Here is a 24,788-nt window from a genome sequence, read left to right on the forward strand (position 1 = left end):
AGGAGGTGAAGGCTGAGTAAAAATTCAGACTTGGGGGAAGGCAGTGATGGTTTAACTTTATGAGCTACGGAACCGCCATCTTGCCAAGGCATCCCACCCAGCGGTGACTCTGTCACAGCTTACAGGGTTCCGTTACCATTGATGCCTTCTCACTCTTCACTCAAGTCTGCATTGGCCGAGGGGAAAGCCCTTTGAGATCAGAGCTACCCAGGAAAGCTTGGAGGTGGGGAGGTGGGCGAAGAGGCCGAGTGCACGACAGGAATCCCTACCAAGAGTAAGTCCCACAAGAGAGCTCTATTGACCCATTTTTAGCAGGGTGCAGAGCTGCCCAGGCCTTCTTTCTGCACATTCTCCTTATAGATTTAGTAGCTGGAATCCTCATGACTCTGCAGTTGAAACTTTCCTAGCATCTTCCCATTCTGATGATTCCTGGCAGTTGGGTCACCTGTCACCTCCTAAGAGAAACATCTAGCAGACACTTCTTCTAGCTCCTGGCTCCTGGCTTGGCAGAGGCCTCCACCACATTCCCCACATGTCCAGACGAGCACCCGGTTAAGGCATCCAGAGACAGAGAACCTGTTATTCGAAAGGTTTTACAAGCTACTATAAATTTAAAAAGAAGAGGCATGTTTTAAAGAAATGAATGCAATGAATCTAACAATTATTTAGTACTTCTCTATTATTTATTACATTTTGTGTGTGTGTGCAGAAACACATGTATTGACACATATAGGTGCATATGTATGTTTATTCATTGTGAGTTTTGTTTAAAACAATCCAGAATTCCCATTTCTGAGTCCCTTACCAATACACTCTGCCCAGACACAAATGAAGGAAGGCTTGGTTTTGGCCCCACAGATTTGGCTTTCATGTCTGCAGAGGCAGCATAACAAGTTAGTGAGGCAAAGGCATTTATTTTCACTGCATTTGATAACAGTTTGCTGAAGATAGTGCCCAGGGAGGCTTCCATCAGAAGAGAAATTGACTTCCAGAAACTCAGTACTTCAAAGACTTCTGGTGACCTCAGGAAACCGAAAAATACCACTTAGGCCAATCGCCCACTTGAGGCCGCCCGTTCTTCTGGGAAATAGGAACCAGAGATGCAGTGTCCCTATCAGTCTCATCTTCGCGTCCATAAATAATTCAAGGAAAATATTAATTTATTTATACGATAGGTGGCCAAGAGAGAGTTCCAGATGTTTACCAATAACATGGTCCTGGAGCTCCATCCTGTTGAAATGGTTCCTGTTCTTGGCAGGAATAACTTGTGCTAAGGGTTGGATCCACACCCTTTTATAAACATGCCACTGATTTTGCATAGCTAACGTGAGCATTGAAATGGGGACTCTTTAGAGACAAGTATGAACAGACACCAGGTTTTCCCCAGGGGGTGTGCACATGAGGCGGAAACTGTTGAACCCAAATTTATGCCATTTGATGACTATACTCATTTTAGTCTACAAAGGCATGGTTTCAATTCCCCCCTGTACTATTCCTAAAATCAGATCGAATTTTATCTTATAAGTAGAAGAAGTAGCTGCAAATAATTTCATGCCCTGCCAATGACATAGGCACTGATTTTTAACAAAAGGCTTATAAAACTTTTTATGATACCGTAAAACTGGAGAGCTCATTCCCATTAAAACATAAGCTTCATGTTACACGTAATTAAGGCGAGGAGGAAAACATAAAGAATGTAAGTTTAAAAGTGTATCTTGTACACATATTACACATGTACACATATTAAACGCACACAAAAAACACTGCATAAGTTCCACCCCAAAGACAAAGGTAAAGACAAGCAGGAAATGTCATGGTGAGTGAATGATTCCATGGCTGAGAAATGAATTGCTATTTCAAGTTCTCCAGGGGATATGCTGTATTGAAGGTTAGAAGTCATTTTCTATTTTTCCAGATTGTAAATAAGAAAGTATCATTAAACGCACATTCAGCTGCTATTTTGGTCCCCTGAAGTTTGAAAATTATTATTTATTTTTTACTTAGGAATGAGGACTTGTGTATTAGGAAGAGGTTTGAGGAGATGGGCGGGGTCCGTCAAAGGCAGCTGGAGAAGGGGCTCATCACCTCTATCTGTCCTAGAACCCAGTGGGAGAGGAAAGCTTATGTGGGGACTCTCCTTTCCATCTGTTCAGATTGCGATGGGCTGACTGGATTCACTTAAGCCACATTTGCTTCCATGTGGGCTTTTGTAGCATCCTCTCAACTAAATGTATTCACTGCAGACAGATGTCAAGAATTCTCAATTCCAACTATTAATGTACGATCTCCTGAGGACCAGACACCTCTTATCTTTAAGTGGGTATACAATTGGTTAGATGTTACAACATATGCCCTTTTTACTTTAATGGTCTGAACTTTTTTTCTAATATTCAAATTTATGATTTATTTTCAAAAGCATACAAATTATAGACCAAATAAAAACTCATATCATAGAGTGTGAAGAATATTAAAATGTTGACCTTGATGCCATATGCCGAGATTTCAAATCTACACATTTTGAACAGATTTTATTATAGGGAAAAAATGGAAATACAATTGAACAAAATATATAAATAAGTCATATACCATCATCATTATATCATTTAGCCTACCACTAAAACCTGCATCAAATTGATGTATTTCACCAGCCAACCATAAAATAAGGAAATTTTTTACTAAACAGTTGAAAATCAATTGAATACATCATATATATATGTGTGTATATATATATATATATATATATATATATATATATGAGACCATGTTATTTCTGAATTCTGATGTACAAATAACCAATTATAATTTCTTTGCCTTTTAAAATATCAAAACATTTAAATAAATTTTATAAGAATTACCTTTTCATGTAATAAAAATAACAATATATTGCTATCCTGAGAAAAATGTCTTGGTTAGATATATAACTTGTCTCCTCATAACCAGCCCCTCAGCATAAATCAAATTCAAATTTAATCTACCTAAATATGGTGGCCTTGTAGGAATATATATAACACCCCTTTTATAGTGTTTTCTCTAAAAGCAACTGTTTAATTTTGTTCTTCCTATTAGTTGGGTTTAAGTGTTTATCTTCATTTACATTGCAGATATACTTACAAGTTGTAAGTATTCTTGAGAAGTTTAAGCATTAGTGTTTTGATTGTGTATTGTGTGTGTTAAAACATAGTGATCCGACATTTAGTAGAGCCATAAAACAAATTCTTTATATTTCAGCGAACATAAAGAAAACAAATGGAGCCCCATTTTAGGAGGACTGCATGGTCTGTTATCAGTTAGAAAAAATGAGATCCACAGCCCCCTACACCAGGTGACTGAATCATAAAAAAAATATGGAAGTTGATAATAGTAGTTACTACAGCAATAAAAACATGATAAAAGGTTCCTCGACAGTTTGAAACCTTGGAAGCCTTGCCAAATTGAAAGTCTAGTTTGGAAGTCCTGGCACTAACCTGCTGTCTTTAGTAGGTCTTTGGGTTTTCTGACAACTTCTGGTTCATCCCCTTAAGTCAAAGTGATCTATCAAAATGCCTTAGTTTCCAACAGCAATCAAAATCAATTGAACTAAAACACACATTTAAAAAAAACAAACTGGGGCGCCTGGGTGGCGCAGTCGGTTAAGCGTCCGACTTCAGCCAGGTCAAGATCTCGCGGTCCGTGAGTTCGAGCCCCGCGTCAGGCTCTGGGCTGATGGCTCAGAGCCTGGAGCCTGTTTCCGATTCTGTGTCTCCCTCTCTCTCTGCCCCTCCCCCGTTCATGCTCTGTCTCTCTCTGTCCCAAAAATAAATAAATGTTGAAAAAAATTTTTTTTAAAAAAAATAAAAAAAACAAACTACTGTAGTATTTGCAGAGAAAGGACTCCTTGACTGAGTCAAAATACTCAGAATCTGCTGTAGATTCATTTTGCAATTGAATATATATTTTTTGGAGTTATCAGCCCTGAGCTTACTCAAATTTATGTTTGTTCATTTTAAATACAATAATCCTAGCCACTGATTTTGATAACATTTTTCTTTTTGCAAGGTGGAAAATTCACAGGGAGAAATTTTAGATACCGATGATTCTTTAAGTCTTTGCTCAACTTAAGGACCCATAAGATGATAATTGATAAGATCCTAACGCTGACCGCCTCTCTAAGCTCTTAACCCTATTACTGTATTAGACCCCCGTCTCCGGACCATGCCAACGTATTACCGCTTTGAAATAACTTTTAGTGGGTTACATATTTTTTTGATCAGTTTCTGTTTTTCTTCTTGGAATCCTTCAGTGAAATGGAACTGAAAGAAGAAACTTCAAATACACAACAGCATTATGTTTTCCTCATAAACATTACCAGAACTATTTCCATTTCAAAAATCGGTGATTTATTCCAACACTTTCTAAGTGGAAATTATTGTTTTGTAGAGATGACTGCTAAGCACAGGGGTAACTAAAAGGAGGAAGATCAGATGACCCAAGGGTAAGCCCAACTGGCAGGGAATGGGGAGCCTTTCTTTTTCATATGTCCCTACAGGATCCTATTAATTTACCTGGATGGCTTGCAAATAGCTCACTGTGCTTTCAAATGCACACACACACAAACACACACAATGTCAACAGTGATGCTTGGACATGCTTATGCAGTTATTCTTGCCTTTTAATATTATAAATGTTTTCTTTAGTTCAGTTTAGATTGGATACTAATCAGTTCTTACCAAAAATAATACACTTCCTTAAACTTTTACATCTAAAAATTTGTTTAAATACCTATTCTTTTTTTTCTCAAATGATGAACTTGATAAGCACATACAAATACACATGCACACACACACACACACACATACACACACCTATTTCCCCAAAGTAAAATAAAATGTTTTTTCAATTAAGGAGTAAAGAAAATAATCCTAGCATTTCAGGGCCTTATCTTTAAAAAAAAAAAAAAAAAAAAAAAAACACTTCACTGCACTGTGTTCAAAAGTTTTGGTTGTTGGACAGCAGGGAGTTCATCTGATCAAAATTCAGAGGATATCAGGATTGGAAGGAACTAGACAGTTATCCTATTAAACCACATTCAAATAGTTGAATGTGTATGATAATATCTTTGCCAAGTAATCACTCTATGGTTGTATACCTCCAGTAAAAATGAAAATGAAAGATACTCTTTGAACACAGACTATTACTAGTAAGATATTTATTAATAGTATTGTTACACTTGTTTCTAAAATCTATTATTATTTCAATGGTGAAGAGGTAAATGCAGGACTAACCTCAGTCAGATGGTTATTATAGTTAGGTTGACAGTAAATTACAAGAAACATCCCTGACTATAAACCTATTATAGAGCATATAATACATTAAAACATGATGAGAGGCTGCATGAATTGGCAACATTTTATATCACTAAAAATTAGTCAAAAACCTAAAAATAGTGTTTGCATATAGTTGCAGATATTAGAAAAATCTTTCATTTAATTTTTTTTGTTTTATTTTATATTTGAGAGAGAGAGAGACAGAGACAGAGAGCGAGCAGGGGAGGAGCAGAGAGAGACAGAGACAGAATCGGAAGCAGGCTCCAAGCTCTGAGCTGTCAGCACAGAGCCGGACGCAGGGCTCGAACCCACGAGCAGTGAGATCATGACCCGAGCTGAAGCCAGACACTTGACCGACTGAGCTACCCAGGTGCCCCCAAATCTTTCATTTTAAAGGTTAATTCTGTACCACTTAAAAAAATCTATCATCTGTCAGAGGCAGATATGTATTGTTTATATCAAGTGATAGTTGTGCTTAAATATAACTTAAGACAGTTAAATATAAATTCATGTTTACTTTCATATAAAAATATATATAAAAATAGAGTATTTAAAGAGGTGGATATTCATACCAAGGAACTGATCAATCAAAATAGTCTCTCTTTTTTTGTATGGTAATGAAATTGAGGTATTTGTACAGTTGTTAATTTCAGACATGTATTGAATAACACTCTCAGCTTTATTTTTTCCCCAAAGGAAAAATAATCCTTTAAAACACAATTGTAACAGTGGGATAGCTTACAACAAAACACCTAAAATAAAGAAATTCACTATTCTGAAATTAAAATATAGAAGAGAAAGTTCTCAATACTAGAACTAGGTATGTTTTATACATGTATGCCACAGTTTTAATAAAAAAATATTTTTATTCCTACTCTCAATTTGGATTAGAAAAATCAAAATATAGTTACCAATAACATGGTATTTGTGGACGTATACAAATGCTTTATGAAAATAAATGCCTATGCAAATGCCTAATCCTTTGAAAATATTTACATAAAACGTAACCTTAAATTACATAGGCCTCTAACAGCAAACAAAAGCTTTCTTAAGTAGTATCATCAATAAAACATATTAAAGTAATACATGAGGAACTACATTTTGTTTCTCACTTTAACATTACATTTTTTATCAACTTAGACTGCAGTTACCCATCCAAGTTCACAGACAGGATAGGAGGGAATGTTACTGAAAAGTACAAAGAGTGCAAAGTTAAATCCATTGGTGTTTTAACTGTAAATTACTACACTTCCTATGTCTCTCCTAGAATCCCTCCGAATTCCTTGTGTGGCATTCCTGTTCTTTTCCTTTCAATTGTAAAATTTAAAAAGTATAGGAAGAAATGTTTTTCCTAAGCGTTAGATTACAAAGTCTAAGCTATCGTACACATCACTCTTTCTCCTGGTAAAAAACACAAGCACAATCCCTACTTGCAAATGGAATGTAACTGCTTTTTTCCCCTCTTCAGTATTAATGTACCGATAGAGAAGATAACACAATACTCAAGAGCATTATCCTTTTTGTCCACATAATTCAAGTGTCTATATTTCTCCTTATTATCATCATGCAATACCTAGCCCACAGTGGTTCCAATTTATGATTATACTTCAAGTAACCTTTTTCAAGCTCTAGCTTTCCCCTTGAAACCAAGTGATTGTCAAGTGCATATATTGACCTTATAAAGCTGTAGGAAGAAAAGTGTTATTATTACTTTTTTTTAAGCCATGTGTGCATTGGTGTATATGTGTGTGCCAGCATGCATGAGTGTGTGGTCAATCCAAGATACCCGTGATGTGTAGGATTTGGTTCTTAGACCACGTCCAGGTGAGTGGCTTGCTGCCAATCCCAAGTTCAGTCCTCCTGCAGGGAGTCTACACAGTGTTTTTACTTGCACACATCCTGCTGAGAAGGATTTCAGAGCAAACCTGATTAACTGGACCTCTGACATGATATGGTGATTGAGAATTTGTTACAGAGTCTCGTTGTCGTTTGCTTTGATTGCTGAAATATCTTCCCACAATATGATTTCTTGATTGTTTCATTCTGATAAAGTGATATTCTTTGGATAATTTTGACTTCACTACCTGCAAATAAAGAGCAAAAAAAAAAAAAAAAAAAAGTCAAAATCAAGGAGATTCAAGCCCTGCGTAGATTAGTATAACTAACTCACAAACTTGAGCGGCATCTTTATCACAGAGATGTTGCCTAAAAGTGATAAATATGATCTACATAACCAAGAGCCAGAGTAACTTACCTGTCAAAAAACCCCCTAAGGTTGGAATTAGAATTTCTGCCATTTTTCTTACCCCAGGACAGTTGGTTCCAATGCATCTGAGGGATAGTTTCAGATGGTTTCTATACCACACGGTTGCCTCTGTGTGTGTGTGTGTGTGTGTGTGTGTGTGTGTGTACTTAGGCCAAATGCTAACATATGGAAAAGACACTGAGGTGCCTGTGCTGGGTCAGTGAATCAAACATGGTACTCTAAACCTGTCATGGCATCCCTTTATAGAATGGAAATTAAAGCTATTTGTGGAGAAAAGAAAAATAATTTTCCATTGCACAACCATAAGCTGATGCTGTTACAATTAGTGGTTTCATTTTTTCTGGGTACTTAGTAAGTTATGGAATTTGTAGAAGCAGGCTATGCCATATTAAGCTAATAACTTATATATGTTTGTACATATGTAAATATATTTATCTTAAATTTTTTTGAATAGGCAGAATTACAAAGCATTTATATAGCATAAAAAGATATATAACAAAAATTTCCTCCCCATCTCTGCTTCCCCACCTCCAGTCATTCAATTTATGAGTGATTAATAATGCAATAACAAGACATTAATTTTGGTCAATATGGATACATAAACTATATATTATTGGTGACTAATGAAGGTAACACTGGCTCACATGGAGTTTTAAAATTCCTTTAAGTGCTATATAATAATTTAGATCCACATGTTTTTATTCCATATAAGAGGATACACTGAAAAGAGCTCCAAAAATACAGAATATTTAAACAAATACAAGATGCTTATTTTGAAGATAAGGTATTTTTAGTTATATGCAAGTAAGTATGAACCTTTTTAGAAGATTTACTGGACTAGAAATTCTGTAAAGATATAAACCAAAATGTTAACAGTAGTGATCTTTGGGTAGAGGAATTATAGGTGATTTAAAAACGTATTCTTTGTAACTTTTAGTCTTGACTTTTTTATTTGAATACAACAAATGTACACTCCTTTATAATCATAAAAATGTTGAAGCTATTTCCATTCTGAAGAAAAGATGTAATAGTAATGCATTTTAAAACCAATTATACCCTGCCAACCCCAAAGAAATGAATTGTTTTCCTGTAGCTATGGGAGGTTTGGTTTTTTATGATCAGGCCTTCAGATGAAGTGACTCTTAAGAAGACCAGTGAAATCAGTGGGTTGTGGTACGGAATCCCTACGGATGGTAATTCAGAGCTCAGTTTGCAGTTAACCACTGATTAATATTCCAGGTCCCAAGGTTGTAAGTTTCTCTTATGTGCAGTTCCTTCCACCCTGTTTAGTTATACTACAACTTTAAATATGATAGGTGAGGAGGTGCACCAATGTTTTCCTGAAGGTTCTGTTTTGGAGGAGGTGTGTATTCAATGATAGCAAGATTAGTGAACATTTTTAAGGAAGTTTATTTAAGGAAACACTTAAGCATAAATATTACATTCAACCTTGAAAAAATATTATTTCAGTGTTCTGAAGCCAAAATAAGGTTACTTTTGTTTGTATAAGTTTATCTTAAGGTCTGGCTTTTGCAATTGCCAGATGATCTACATGCTAATTAAATGCAAAACAGTTAAAAATACATCTCATTGCAAAAGGTTATATCGTTCTTTAAAAGTTATCTCAATGTTTTGTATGATTTCAGGGTTGCATTTAATGTTGCATTACAAATGTTGGAGAATGCTAGTGTAGATGCTTACAGCAATCTTGAACGTGATTTATAAAAGAGATAATACAAAAATGTTTATATCCAGTGTCTTTGTTGAAGCCTATAGCTTCTCCTCAAGAGTAGTGTCAATATTTTGTTAGATCACATGGGAAGGTTGATAATGTATTTCTATTTTTAAACCAGTAAGGTGATCTCTGAGAAAGGAAGATGGGATGATGGAGTCTCTTCCACCTTCTGAGGGCCTGCCTAATGCCTCACACAATGCCACTGGTCACAGCATGCTATTATTCAAGATTGATTCCTACACATCTATCCCAGGGCTTGGCCCAATAGCACTTAATTCAGTTGGTTTCCTTTGAAAGCTATTTTGCAAGAGATAATCAAAGACGATAAATTTCCTAATTCTTTGGTTAAGCCAGTATTACTTTGAAGCTGACTCCTGAAAGATGACAAACCTACAAAGAAAGAATTACTTCAATTTTGATTTGTCAAAATAAAGATGTAAAAATCCCCTCAAATACTATTGTAAATTGAATCCAGGAGTCTTTAAAAAATCCAGCATTATTGTGCACTATGCCACTAGCACATAAAATTTATTTCAGGCATGCAAGTTTTAACATTACAAAATATTTTGTTATAGAAAATCACCAAAGAATTATTTGTAGCTATATGATTGTTTACCTTGAGAACCCAAAGGAATCTACCAAAAAATAATGAGATGGTATAAAGTTAATATTTAAAAATTATATAGCTTTTCTATATTCTATCAATAATTAAGAAGAGATATATCAGAGAAAAGATCCCACTACAATACTAAAACAATTTCATTCAGTTTAGCGATTATGCAGGTGAAGAAAACATGAAGTTTAAAAAAATTTTTTTAATGTTTATTTATTTATTTATTTATTTATTTATTTTTAATTTTTCTTTTTCAACGTTTATTTATTTTTGGGACAGAGAGAGACAGAGCATGAACGGGGGAGGGGCAGAGAGAGAGGGAGACACAGAATCGGAAACAGGCTCCAGGCTCTGAGCCATCAGCCCAGAGCCTGACGCGGGGCTCAAACTCACGGACCGCGAGATCGCGACCTGGCTGAAGTCGGACGCTTAACCGACTGCGCCACCCAGGCGCCCCATTGTTTATTTATTTTTGAGAGAGAGAGTGAGAGCGTGAGTCGGGGAGGGGCAGAGAGAGAGAGACACCGAATCGGAAGCAAGCTCCAGGCTCTGAGCTGTCAGCACAGAGCCCGAGGCAGGGCTCAAACCCATGAGCAGCGAGATCATAACCTGAGCCTAAGTCAGACGCCAAACTGACTGAACCACCCAGGTGCCCCCAAAACATGAAGTTTAATAAAAGGAAAACATGAACAAATGGAAAGACATACCACGTCAAATCCCTCCAGATTAATTAAAATACTATGCCAATTGTAATCCCAGCAGTATTTGGGGAGGGGGGAACATGACAAAAAAATCCTAAAATACATCTAGAAGAATAAATGTAAGAAAATAACCAAGACCAGTAACCAAATAAACAGTGGTGGGGGGTGGGGGGCATTTTCATTACCAAATGTTCACTCATCAATATTAACTGAGTCTACCACCAGCCTACCATAGACCCGGTTTTTTGTTGCATAAGCCAAGTATAAGCAGAATTCAATACTGAGAAAATACAGGGATGTCCATACTACAGATTAAAATGCATTTCATAAACTGCTATTCTTTCCTAAAAGTGTTTCTAGAGCAATAAAGTAGTTCTAAATAAAGCCCAATGTTATATAAATCTAGCAATCATAAATGCTGACATTGTAAGAGTATTAATTACATGGAATTAAAATCAAGAGTGTATGTATAAAATGGAGCTATGTACCAAACTGCTAATAGAATTTCCAATGGGGAAGGGAGTGAGAATAAGGGGTATATATGACATAAAGCCTGGAATTTTTTTTTAAGATTTTATTTTTAAGTAATCTCTACACTCTATTTGGGGCTCGAACCTACAACCCCGAGACCAAGAATTTGCATGCTCCACCGACTGAGCCTGCCAGGTACCCCTAAAGGCAGGAAGTTTTGTTTTTATTCTGTATACTTGTTTTTACATTTTTACAGTTAGCAAGAATTCATGTAATCCTTGTATAATAGAAAAGCAGTAGAAGAGATTTACTGATTTATTTTTTTCCATATAATATCCAATTTTCAATCTTCAGCGTTGTCTGTGAAAAAACACATGGAGTAATTCAAATATGGTCCCTACCCTCAAGGGGACTATATAGAGACACATGTCTAAGATACTTGAAGTAAGCACAAGAATGAAATGACTTCAAAGACATTGTCTGAGACTAGCTCCCCAAGGTCAGGCACCATGTTGTTTCCACGTAACGAATAGTTTCTTCATACGTTACTTAGTGCTAATTTATGGTGGGCATGATAATCCGTTCACACAGCTATTATTTCTTTGAACTTATTTGTCAAATTTAGTCTCCAGCACTGCTGTCAAACTATTATCTCCAAGTTTCAAAATATTACTTTATTTTACCTACTCTTATGGGCTCCAAAGTGCAGGAAAAGGAGTTAGCTACAATTTTAAGGCTTGGAAATGTTTTGCGAGTAAAGATGTTGATACCTGTACAAAAAAGGGCTAATTGCTTTTTTTCTTTCATCTCTTGTGTGGAAATGTGCCCGTTTGGGTCCTTCCCCACATCAGAGGACCACTTAGGATTATTAAAATCCAACTTCCTGAGAAACTTAACAGAAACCCATGGGGGAGGGGAAGGAAAAAAAAAAAAAAGAAAAAAAGAGGTTAGAGTGGGAGAGAGCCAAAGCATAAGGGACTCTTAAAAATGGAGAACAAACTGAGGGTTGATGGGGGGTGGGAGGGAGGGGAGGGTGGGTGAGGGGTATTGAGGAGGGCACCTTTTGGGATGAGCACTGGGTGTTGTATGGAAACCAATTTGACAATAAATTTCATATATTGGAAAAAAATAAAATCCAACTAAAGTGTCGACTGGAATGTGGCTCTGAAAGAGAGATGTTCTCAGTACAAATGGTAGGTTACCTCTGGGGCACAGTGATAATGATAGTAAACGACAAAAGTGACTTATTAGAAAATATCACGAAAGAGACCTTGAACCAAAGACAAAAGACTCTAGACGTGTTTGTATAGGGATCGTCTCAACCAGAGACAAATTCTAAGTGTTTGATGCTGACAAATGCTCCTTTAAATTTCGGCACACGTGACCTGGCCAACTGAGAAAGAGACGTGTACCTAGAGGGATAAGGAGGTATCACCTATGATTATGTAATGGGATTTGGCACACGTTTACATGACTCTAAACATGAATGTTAAATGACAATTCTTTTGACACTTTACTTATTTTTAATATTCATTTACTTATCTTTGAGACACAGACCGCGAGTAAGGGAGGGGCTGAGAGAGAGAGGAAGACAGAGAATCCAAAGCAGTCTCTGCCGCTGTCAGTGCAAAGCCTAAAGCCTGACACGGGGCTCAAACCCACAAATCGTTGAGATCATGACCTGAGCCGAAGTCGGAGGTTCAACCAACTGAGTGACCCAGGCGCACCTCTTTTGACACTTTAAAATACTCCAAAGTAACTCTTTGTTTTTAGCTTTGTGTGTGTGTGTTTGCTGTTGTTTATTTTCTTTTTATGAGTTTACTGTGTCAAATTACACTTAACATTAGGAAGTAATAGTGAAGGACAATTGGTCCTCAGCAAGTGTGATAACCTGTTTGGTCAGCATTGTTCTATAATCACAAGTATAAATGTGACAATAAAAATTATCTTTCTCATGACAATGTTCAAATTTAGATTAAGTTATATGTAAGAACAGACTTTCAAGTAAAGATGACAATGTTTCAAAACAGTAATATATTTGTAATATATTAACTATAGAAACTTAGGAGTAATTTTGGTGCTGGAAGCAATTGCTGTCATGATAACATATTATAGAAATGTGGATGATCACATTTTCTGTGACCCAGGGTGACAAGAATTGAAATTCTGTGCTTTGGCGTGCAGAAGTAAGTTTTACTTTTTCATAGGTTCCTTATATGCTAAGAGATCTCCCAGTTTATGATTGTAGATCTTTCTACATATCTATGTAATTAAAGACCTGGGCACAAACACATTTTAGAAGGCATACAAATGGCCACATTTCAACTTGACTGGTTTTGTCCAATGGTTATTTTAAGACTACCCAAACAAATGAAAAACTGTTATAAATTTACACAACAAAACTAACGTTGCAACTTTTACTATTAAATGCATGTAATTTCAACCCTCAAAATTGATTTCACATAAATTTTAATCAGAATGAGTATATTACCATGTCAATTAACTGCTGCATCTGAAATAACTTAGAATTTTTGAAAAGTTACTACAAAAAGGGAAAGCTTGGTGAATTACTGGAAATGTGTCAGGCAGATTATAAGCAAATACCTTTCCTAAAACTGATCTTACCCTGAATAACACCCAAGGAACTTCTGATGTGGTTCCAGATCCACAGAACAAAATAGAAAACAATTTTCAGTGGCTCAAGCGTTCCAAAATCTCTCTAGACTGGATTAAGGGGGATGTTCTGATTATAAACGTGTTTCACGGACAGGGATGGGCTATAAAGAATGAGGGTAATGGCTTTCCACGGTTGGAAAACATGAGCTTGACCAAAATGTGCTAATGTGGTCTTTTAAAACAAATGTATACTATTGAAGTACTTTTTATTTGGTATAGTCATTCTGCAGCCATGACATTCAATCCAAGATCCAGTCACCAAATTTATGACCAGCTGAAAAAAGTAGCCCAAGAATTCACAGAAATGGAATAAAAATAAAGCAACAAACAATAGCTACAAGCCAGTCCTTATAATTCATGGTTCCATTTCAGGAAATCGTACAATTTTTACAGATAATAATGATTTTTTTCACCCCCGCCCCCCAATATTGAATCATGGCCACATGAAATAAGTATGTTTTGATTGAAGGCAGTCCAACTTCTGAATGGGTCAAAGATGCTGAGGATTAGAGGGCAAGACTAAAGTTTTCTTTAGGAATGAGGAATTGTTTTTTGTTTTTGGTGTTTCCAAATTTGCAGTGTCTCAGTCTCTCCCCCCTACCTCCAAATCTCCAGTCCTTCTTACTCTGACAGCTGCTTTTTAACTCCTGCTCCTTAGGCAGACCTCAGTTTCTGGCTCTGGGAACAAATTCTGCTCTGAGGTGAGCAGACTGATTATAAGGAGGCATAGACCAGTAGCTTACCAATTTAATGTTAAACTGTTGGTTCTATCTTGTACTCCTATGCAGCTCTCCAGAGACTAATTCCCGTTTTAAACTCAATTTCCGAAGTGGCTGAATATTCATGTCACTGAATTCTTGATATAATATAAAAGACTTTCATTAGTGTAATTATTACAACCTAAGTTCCAACCTTGCTCTGTTTAGATGTACATCTTGGGTCTTGGAATCTATTTTGACCTTAACTTGCAGGTATTTGTTTCCATCAATCTCTCTTGAGCTGAGAAGTTTTATTTAAGCAAGAAAATGTTACTTAGAACCAATTTGTGTGGACCAACATTCAAACTGCCGACTTCACCGTAGGGATCCGCTGAGCACAACTGTGGCTTTTGAAGGATCTTCGATTGGGCCCCTCCGTTTCTTGTCAGAAGAGTCCTCTAGCCCCTTGCGTGAGGCGGTGCGCGCCTGTCTGCTGGTATTTTGGATGGTTTGGGGGGAAGTTTAGGGGCTCTACCCTTCAGGTGCCAACTTGTACATGCATTTTTCCGAGTTCAGCCTCTAGATTAATTTGTTCTTTTCCATACCCGTGTTTCTGAGTCCATCTCTGATGTTCAATTTTAAAAGAAATCGTATATATGGAGGTATATATGGACAGCCACGGGGTGGGGTGGGGCGAGGGATTCGGGGTCCACCAGTTTTGCCTACAGATTGACCCGTGTCTCAGCCCCGCCTTCTTCTGCTCTGGGCTCGTTCAAGTCTGGGTCAACCAGAGGCTCTGCGGGCAAGTGTGCCTTCCTCTCTAGTTGGTATCTATCCTCTCTCTCATTTTCCACTGTAACCTCTTCTGTAAGCTAAGTTAAACTTCTTAAAATGAATTCGGATTTCTTATCTCTTATGAGTTATTTCTTATTCTGTCTTTTTGGGGGGAGGGAGGTGAATAGCTTTATGTCTTTAAAGTCTTTTGGTGGAGTTTCAAGTGGAAGAGAAGATAAATGCTTGCGGTCATTCTGCCACATTTAATCTGTACTCCATGCATGATTTTTGACCTTCTTCTGTACGCTAGTTTTTCCAAAGTGTGCTTAGTGAGGTGTTAACAGTGTTATTAAAAAAAGAAAAGTGGTTCTGTGGTCAAAAATGTTTGGGGAAAACTGGGTCAAACTAAGTTAAATAGTTTCTTTGCTGTAACGGCTTTTTGGATCATTTAAAATACTAATATTATTTGAGAATCTTTACAGTGGAGGAGTACACAGAATTCCCCAAACCACAGATCCTGTTTTTACTTGGGTAGAGCATCAAAACATAAAGTAGAAAATGCTAATCAAGGTAGTGCAGAGCCCATCTTAGCTTGACTTTTAAAGGTTGGCACTATCCCCCCAAAATGAGGGTTTACTGCAAAAAACATGAAATAGTTATGGGTCAACATCTCTTTCTTAGGCATACTGACATTCTAGGTTCTAGTACTGCAGACGTTGGCATGTACAGCTGACTCATGGGGTCATAACACTAGTTCACATAGAGTGACTGGCACTCTTCGTTCATCTTTTATTTAATTATCCTTTTTAAGAAAGAGACCCTGATGTAATTGCTGTTACCACCATTCAATAGAGGATGCTCCTTCCAGAACAGGATTTTGTAGCAAACCATCCCAGGAAAGACTGGGCTCCCTTAGGGCTAAGGAATTCATTTTCAGCAGGCACTGATTTCTAATCTAATCATCCAGTGGAAAAAGCTAGAATTCACTTGCAGATGATGGAATGAGCACAAATTATTTTACACGGAATAAACTGTCTAGAGTCGCTTTCCCCCAAAAGGGGTTTAGGAATGGTAGGCAGTGAAAGCTCATGTGATTCCTCTTTAGTTACAGGGCCATCGAAAGGTTTTGAATGACAACATTGGGTTGGAACTATAGACACATCCTGGTGGGGATATGAAGGATGAATTTGAGTAGTTGAAAGTGAAGGTTCTAAGATGAAAATATTGCAAAAGTCTAGGGCAAATACATCATAGAGAAGAAGAGGCCCTCCAGCCAACCTTGTTCATTTAGCAGCACCCGACCAACTATTTACAGTGTCCTTGACTTGATCCTCCCCCCACATTATCAGGGGCCTTCCTCCTATGCCCTCTTGTATTCTTGATGTATTCTGTGGTAGAGATTATTCTCTTTCTGCCCATAAACATGAAAAGCAGTTCCTCCTACCCTAGACTACTTTGTCTAAGTCCAGTATCTTTCCCCATTTCTTTCTTTCTTTTTTCTTACTTCTTTCCTTCCTTCCTTCCTTCCTTCCTTCCTTCCTTCCTTCCTTCCTTCCTTCCTTCCTTCAAGAGAGGGGAGATAGAGAAAGGAAAAGAGAGAGGGAGAGAGAGAATCTTAAGCAGACTCCACAACCCTGGGATCATGACAGAGCTGAAATCAAGAGTTGGACAGTTGGACATTCAACCGAGTGCCCCACCTTTTTCTTATTTTCACTTGTTGAAAGGCTTTCCAGTCTCCTTTTCTCGTTTCTTATACCTCCTCAATCTATTGTAGTCTTATTTGTGCCCCTAAAATTTTATTGAAATTGCTCTTTAAAAAAAAAGTTTATTTATTTTTGAGAGAGAGAGCACAAGTGGAAGAGGGGCAGAGAGAGAGAGGGAGACACAGAATTTGAAGGAGCCTCCAGGCTCTGAGCTGTCAGTCCAGAGCCTGACAAAGGGCTTGAACTCACGAACTGTGAGATCACTATCTGAGCCAAAGATGGATGCTTAACTGACTGAGCCACTCAGGAGCCCCTTTACTGCAATCACTATTTTTTTTTTAATGTTTATTTATTTTTGAGAGAGAAATAGAGTCAACTGTGGGAGGGGTGGAGAGACAGAGACAGAGAATCTGAAGTATGGTCCAGGCTCTGAGCTGTCAGCACAGAGCCCAATGTGGGGATCGAAACCACAAACCATGCGATCATTACCTGAGTCGAAGTTGGACACTTAACCGACTGAGCCACCGAGGCTGAAATAACTGAAATTTCTCTTAAAGTGATCAGAAAAGACCTTCTCAATGCCAAATCCATGACTATTTAAAAATCCGTATCTTAATAAATCTATCCATTACATTTGACAACATTAATGCTATTTCGATCTCTACAAATTTTCACTTTTTGACTTTTCGTCATACCACACTCTACTGAGTTTTCCTCTATCAGTTTATTTTCTAAATTCAAATGTTCCTATTTCTCCAAACTTTGCTTAAATATTGGTGTCTCCAAGAGTTCTATCCTCAGTTCCTCTTACTCTACTCACTTTTTCTGGATGATCTATTTTCATTGTTTCAACTGTTCTGTTTTCTAATGACGTCCAACTTTTTATCTCCAGCCCCACCCTGCACCTCAAGCTTCAGACTTGTATAGCCAACTGCCTGTAAGAGATCTCCACCTGGATGTCCTACAGGCATCTCAAACATAACATGTTCAAAACTGAATTCATCATCTTTTCCCTGAGCTTGTACCTTCTGTCATTCTCTGACTCAGTTGCTGGTTCAGCTCTAATCCATCATCCAAGTTAGGAATCGTCTTTGAGTCTTTCTACTCCCTCATGCTGCAGATAAGATCTACAGGTTTTATTTTTAAAATAGGGCTTGTATTCTCCTTCTCTCTTATGCTTGCAGTCTCTGTCCTGATTTGGGCGAGCTTTTGTCATCTCTCACCTGACTTCTGAAAAAGTCTCCTAACTTCTCTCCCAGACTCTGTCCTCTTTCACTCTGTCCCCCTTGATGTTATCAGACTTACCTATTTGAAACAAATATGTGACCATCTCATTTCTCTATAAAACCTTTCATTGGCTCTCCACTACCTATAGGATACAGTCTAAGCTCTTAACTATGATCTGGCCTTAGCCCACCTTTCCCAGGACCCTATTATAGTCGATGTTCTACAATATACAGAATTGCCTGTGATTTCCTGAGAACATCAAGTTATTTCAAAGCTAATGTGGTTTACATTGTCCCATGGGGTTGAATGGCCTCCTTTCTGCCATCACCCTATTAGCCTGACTACTCATCCTTTGACAATCAACTTGGACAATTTTCAAGAGGAGGTTCACTCAATCTTCAGATTGGGTTAAGTGCCCTTTCTTGGTGTTATCACAATATCCTATTTATATGTATAACATGCTACTTAACATATTGTTTCATAATATGGGCTTTTATGCCTGATCCCCTGACTACACTGTCTTGAGGGAAGAGAATGTTTGTTATTTATGTTTGCATCACTACCATTTAGCTCAAGAACTGGACTCACAAACAAATTAAATAAAAGAATAAACAAGGTTGAGGCAACTGGAACAGAGTATGGAGAAAGGTTCAGCAGAATATTTAGTAGGTAAGGACTTGGTAAGTAGCTGGTCAGAGGTTGTTGTGGGCTGGGGAAAGATAAGAAGGAGTCAAGAATGATACTAGTTTGTAAATGAGAGTGCAATAAAGAAAATCCAGGCCTTCTAGAGAAGAAAGTTTAAAGGGACTATTATACTTCTCTCTTTGGGGATATGTTGAGTTTGAGATACTCAAGGAGACCCTAAAAAATGTTCTCCTAGCTCATTTTATAGTAGTTAGTACAGCTCACACAGACACAAAATTTTGTTGAATTAAATTGCCATTGCTAATTTATTAAAAATAGCCATGCTGAGGGGCGCCTGGGTGGCTCGGTCAGTTAAGCATCCGACTTCGGCTCAGGTCATGATCTCACAGTCCGTGAGTTCGAGCCCCGCATCGGGCTCTGTGCTGACCGCTCAGAGCCTGGAGCCTGTTTCGGATTCTGTGTCTCCCTCTCTCTCTGCTCCTCCCCTGTTCATGCTCTCTCTCTGTCTCAAAAATAAATAAACGTTAAAATTAAAAAAAAAAAAATAGCCATGCTGATAAATTCTGAGATCTGCTATCCACACTAACTGTATTTGAATCAGTTGTTCTTTTTTCTCCAAAAGTCATTACCACAATTTTCTGGATAAATGAATTTAAAGGCTTTTTTCTTCATTGTGTTTATGACAACTTTTTAAAGTTTGAGGGAGAAAGGGAAAAACTTTAAGCCCATAACACAGAAGGAAAATTTTCTAGGCCAGATAAGCTTTTGTTTACATAATTAAACTTAAATAATCAAGAGTATAAGATGAAGATTAAATAGTAATAGGAAACCATCTCTCACAAAGAACTAACAATCTTTTCTTTCCATGGTTCCAGAATGAAAGGAAACCTAGTGGTATTAGAGCTGGGTAGTGATCAGAGGGATTTTTTTTTTTTTTTTTTTTTTTTTTTTGCGGGTTGGGGGGAGAACTGAGGCAAGAGGTGTAGCTACATCTGCCAGAAAACAGAGATATCATATAAGGTCTGTACAGCTGATTAGACTAATTAATAATCACGTAACCATTGTGGTTTTGCCCCTCCTGCAGCCAGGTTTGGGCTGATAATATTTTTGTATCCTTCCCAGGTTTTAGCTTGTTCACACTAGATGTTTGCCACATAACTAACAGCACCATCCAAAACCACTCTTGGGAAAAAACTACCTGGATCCTGTTTGTTGTCCTGCATAAATGTTGGGAAAACAAAATTCCATTTCTGCCCATGAAGAGAAACACCTGCTTTTTTAACCAGCAGGAACATTTTAGTCAACATTGATGCACACCGGTTGGGAAATTGTTTAGAGATCCATGGCGGCAACATACTCTCTCTCGTGGTGACTTGACAGATGAAAGAGGTGGGCTGAGACCTCTCATCTTACCTGTGGCAACAAGAGTCAACTGATGCAGGTGTGTTATGTCTCTGATAGAATCCTAACGACAAATCAGAGGACGCAACAAGATCTTACTGTAATTGTTGTAGCAATCCTTCTTAGGTATGTGAGGATCTATTGTGGGAATGGCTTAATTGAACACCAGAAGATACAAACTCAAATTCTCATGGTTCTAGCACAGCTGATTTTAATTCTTGCTATTCCTGTATGACAAATTGCTTTGTCAGCTCATAAGATGAGCACAGAGGGAAAAAAATGGTTATTATTAACAAATTTCTGTCCTTTAATATGTTTTACATGAGGCCAATAATCTCCTTTTCCCTGGCTTGCTACATTAATCATCAAATCATACTTTGCAAGGGCCTTTAGATTTTCTTGATTCTTTATAATAAGCTAACAGTGATTTAAGATGTTGGGTGATAGCGTAGAAAGATTGTAAAACCTCAGTGTCAGCAGTAGAAACGTCCTGAGCTACAAGAGGTGCATTTTGTTCAAGACTTAAGTAGCAATTATGCCAAAGTGATGAACGGGTGTAGAGACTTTGTGATGAAGAGAGCCAGTTGAGAAAGATGACCTTATCACTCTCCAGTGTAACTGGAAAGGCAAATGCCCCCAGAAGTATTTTAGCTCAAAAAATAAAACTTCAAAATGGTAATGCTGCTCCAGAATCAATTAAGATAATTTGAAGGATACCTATGTAGCTTGCCAAGTCAACATGCATTAAAAATAGGGCTTGAGGCACCTGGGTGGCTCAGTCAGTTAAGCATCTGACTCTTGGTTTTGGCTCAAGTCATGATCTCATGTTCGTGAGTTCGAGCCCTATATTGGGCTCTGCACCGATAGTGTGGAGCCTGCTTAGGATTCTCTCTCTCTCCCTCTCTCTCTGCCCCTCCTGCTCTCTCTCTTTCTCTCTCTCTCTCTGATAAATTCTGGGATCTGCTATCCCCTATCTGCTATCTTTCAAAATAAATAAATAAACTTAAAAAATAGGGCTTAAAAAACAATTTGTACATGATGATTACATATAATTATAAAGTCAAATAAGTGACATAATTTCACCTGACATGCTTAAATTATTGCTATGCAAATTAAAGCTATTTTTATAAGTAATATTTATAAGCCAATATTCTAGTTCTGATGGTTCAAAGAGCCTTTGTTGTAGTTCTCAAATTCCATGACTATTAGTGTCAACCGGTTAATGCTGTGGCAGGAGACACATGTAATGCAATCATGTGGGAAGGGCATCTTCTGTTTTTAATTGGAGCCATGCTGGAAATCTTTGGAAGACTTCTCCTTTTTAGACTTCCCGAGCACTAAAGATGAAAAAGAAAAACAGATACCCTCCCCTAAAATACTAATTGAAGACACATTATATAAAAATAAGTAAATAAATAAACCTTTTCTAAAAGAGGCAAAAAAAAAAAAAAGATCAGTATATTGTCTTTCAAAGTCCCTGTTTTATGTGGGTTTTGGCAACCTTTGACTTGTTTTTGCAGCCAACTATGATACTGGGCTGGCTCAGCTGTAAGGTTATTTTTTCCCCTTTCTGGCTACCTGCTCTTGTGTCTCTAAGTCTTGACTTTTTGCAAATAGAATAGGAACTCAAAGGGTGTTATATTTTTTTGTGTGTGGAAGAAATAAATAAACACATAGTCTCCTACAGTGTAAAATCCGTGCTGCAACAGCATGGCCAAGCTTCAAGTTGCTAGACCAAAACTTAAAATGCCATGCTGTCTACTGTGGGTGCAGGCTCCCACTTCCCTGAGATGCAGCTCCATTTGTCCTACAAAATTATATGTAAAAAATATAACATAGAAAAAATATAACATATCCAGAAGAACCAATGCAGTGTCAGTAACTTTGGGTAGCCGTAAAAATCTGAGGACCAAAATGAATTCTGATAGTCATCTTAAGGCTGAAAAACAGGATCCAAGAAACCTTTAGTGGTCATTTCCCTAGTCAGTCCAATGACTGCCTTCTGGTTTACCAAGGGGGCCATTTGAGAAAGAACAAGAGATCCCGTGTCTGGCAAAAAGATCAGATGAGACATTGCAGTTTTTTCTTCCATTGCACTTTCAGCAGAAGCTCCTAAGATCTAGAGCAAACAACAGGAGCCAAGTAACTTCATACTCCAAAACAATGTATGCAAAACTTGAAAAAGTATAGACAAAATCCAGTTTTGCAAACCTTTGTCTCATTAAAAGAGTAGGGAAATGAAGACGAAGGAAGAGAGAGATTTTCCATGTGAGTTGTCCAGATGATTGACAGTCTTTCTCCCTCATAAGGAATTGCTTTACCCTTGCTTCAAGCCAAATGAGAGGGGCCTTCGAGAGACCAACTTTAAGAAGTGGACGTGTGTCCTTTAGGGTTTGGGGAGCATTAGAATTGGTATGAGACACTGTGGCTATAGATGAGCTTTAAGATGGCCAGGAGAATGAGAGAGCAAGAGTGAGACCAAGAGCAAGAAAGAGTGAAAGAGAGAGAGGGCTGTATTGGCAGCTAACTCTATTTCTAGCAACAGCAGAGCAAGTGTGCATGAGTGTTTCTGGTGGATCAAAGGTGGGCAACAGTATAGCAAGCCTAGTGCTATTTTGAATAGTTTTCAGGAGGGTGCCTGGAGTGGCAAGGTGACCCACAACAGAGGGAGGGACAATTGGAAGTCAAGGGGCCCAGGTATTGCCTCTATCAAGGAAGGCATAGTCAGAGGGCCCCAGTGGGAAGGAGGGTCTTCAAGGAAGTCTACGAAAGCACTTTAACAAGAATTAGCATGCCCTACCCAGAAAGCACATCAATGGGTTATGCTTACACCAGTCAAGTAAGACTTTCATTGTCCTTAACATCTCCCTAACCTGACCCAGTGACGAAACGGGTGAGAGAAAGAGGAAAGAAAGCTCCTATACCCTCTCTCCTCCTTTGGGCTTTGAGACCCAAGAGGGCCTGAGCTGGGGGAAGGAAATGACTTCATGTGGTTATAACAGGACTGGGCAATTTTAGTACTGAACTGTCATTCTTCTTACGCCTGAAAATAATTTTTCATTCTTATTATCTGAAAGTTGTTTTAAAGTTATGGGACTTACTAAGATTTTATTCAAGTGATATAAAGAGGAAATAATCACAGAGTTTGAAAAAATGGTGGGGGGGAAGGGAGGTTAAAATTATTGTCTGCTATCACCTTATCAGTTTAGCCTAATACATTACTGACCGCAAATGAAATAATTTTCACCACGGGGTGTTGGGGACTACTCAAAACACAGGCCCACCTGTCTAATGCATTAGATAAACCAAAGGAAGGTCATTCATTAGTTTAGCACATTAAATTGTCTTGATTTTCATGCTCCACCAAAGACATTTTATACCTTCTTTGGCCACAATTTCCTATGGGAAGGTTGAGAGTGTTAGTCAAGGCAAGTGCTCTCCACGTTTCCATCTTCCTGCTTTCATTGACCAGTGATCCTAGTTTTTAAATGTCTACATAAAAACTAATTCTTTTTTAACATCTTATTTTGTAGAGTCTCAAGTTGTGGTTGCTAAATGCTCTGGCTGAGTAATGGTGAATACATCATTTAATCTCCTCCGGACATAGTTTTTTAATACAAAATAAGACTCAGAATATAATTAAAGATATAATGAGAAATCTAACCAATCAAAAGATACAATAAATAAAGAGCCAGCGTAAATACCTCATGGAAATGACATCCACACGTCCCCTGCAAAAACTCTTTGTATCGCCCCATCGTTATAGTAAATGTGTCAACCACTTCATAGCCATATGTCTTTGCAGCATCCAGAATAATCAAATTTTCTTTCCATAAGTTCTGAACTTCACTCTGTATTGCAAAAGAGAAGAATGAGAATTTTTATTGAGGATTGTTTTATGATTTAATAACTCAGGTAGAAATCATGTAAATATCGTCTTTTTTACAGATAGATCCCACTGCAGGAAAAAGACTTAATTTCACATGCATTTTTTTAAATTTTATTTTAGAGAGACAGAGAGAGAGAGAGAGAGAAAGCGAGAGAGCAGTGGGGGGGGGGGTAGTGGTAGAGGGAGAGAGAGAATCTTAAGCAGGGTCCACTCTCAGCATGGAGCCCAATGCAGAGTATCGTGATCTGAGCCAAAATGAAGAGGCAGAGGCTCAAATGACTGAGCCACCCAGGTGCCCTTCACATTCATTTCTTAAGTAAAGATGTGTTATCAGTTTTTTATTCAAAATATAAATATAAACATTTATGTATATATAAAACACCAACACATAAATATCTATAATGACACACAGTTTGGAACTTTTCCTTCTATGAAAATTAGTTTTATTTCCCACAAACATCCATTGAAATATTTAAAAGTCTTACTTTAAAAGTCAAAATTTGAAAATCACAAAGGCTGTCTCCATCTATTTGGACTTTTATTCATTTAGTCATTTGAATATTAATTAGTGTCTGTTTTGTGCTTAGCTCTGCTAAGGGACAAGAATACAAGGGAAAAGAAATCATGGCCCCTGGTCTTAAGACATTGTATTCTAACAGGAGAAATAGATTTGTAAACATTTGCTC

The 24,788-nt window shown here is 37.6% G+C and overlaps 1 protein-coding gene across 5 annotated transcripts in view; it reads right to left on the minus strand.

Moving 5' to 3' along the window:
- Positions 1-5,170: 5,170 nt before the first annotated feature.
- The window catches only part of CPED1 (cadherin like and PC-esterase domain containing 1), a 278,325-nt gene continuing 258,707 nt past the window's right edge, over positions 5,171-24,788 (minus strand). For all 5 annotated transcript variants that reach the window (XM_086691526.1, XM_086691507.1, XM_086691516.1 and 2 more), the window contains 2 exons: positions 23,918-24,064; positions 5,171-7,387 (listed from right to left, as the gene is read on the minus strand). In XM_086691526.1, the coding sequence (XP_086547652.1) occupies positions 7,175-7,387; positions 23,918-24,064 (360 nt within the window). In that variant the 3' untranslated portion in view covers positions 5,171-7,174. The remainder of the gene's footprint in view (positions 7,388-23,917; positions 24,065-24,788) is intronic.

Source organism: Puma concolor, chromosome A2, assembly GCF_028749965.1.
Source record: "Puma concolor isolate L17-30 chromosome A2, mPumCon1.1.hap2, whole genome shotgun sequence".
NCBI classification, from domain to species: Eukaryota; Metazoa; Chordata; class Mammalia; order Carnivora; family Felidae; genus Puma; species Puma concolor.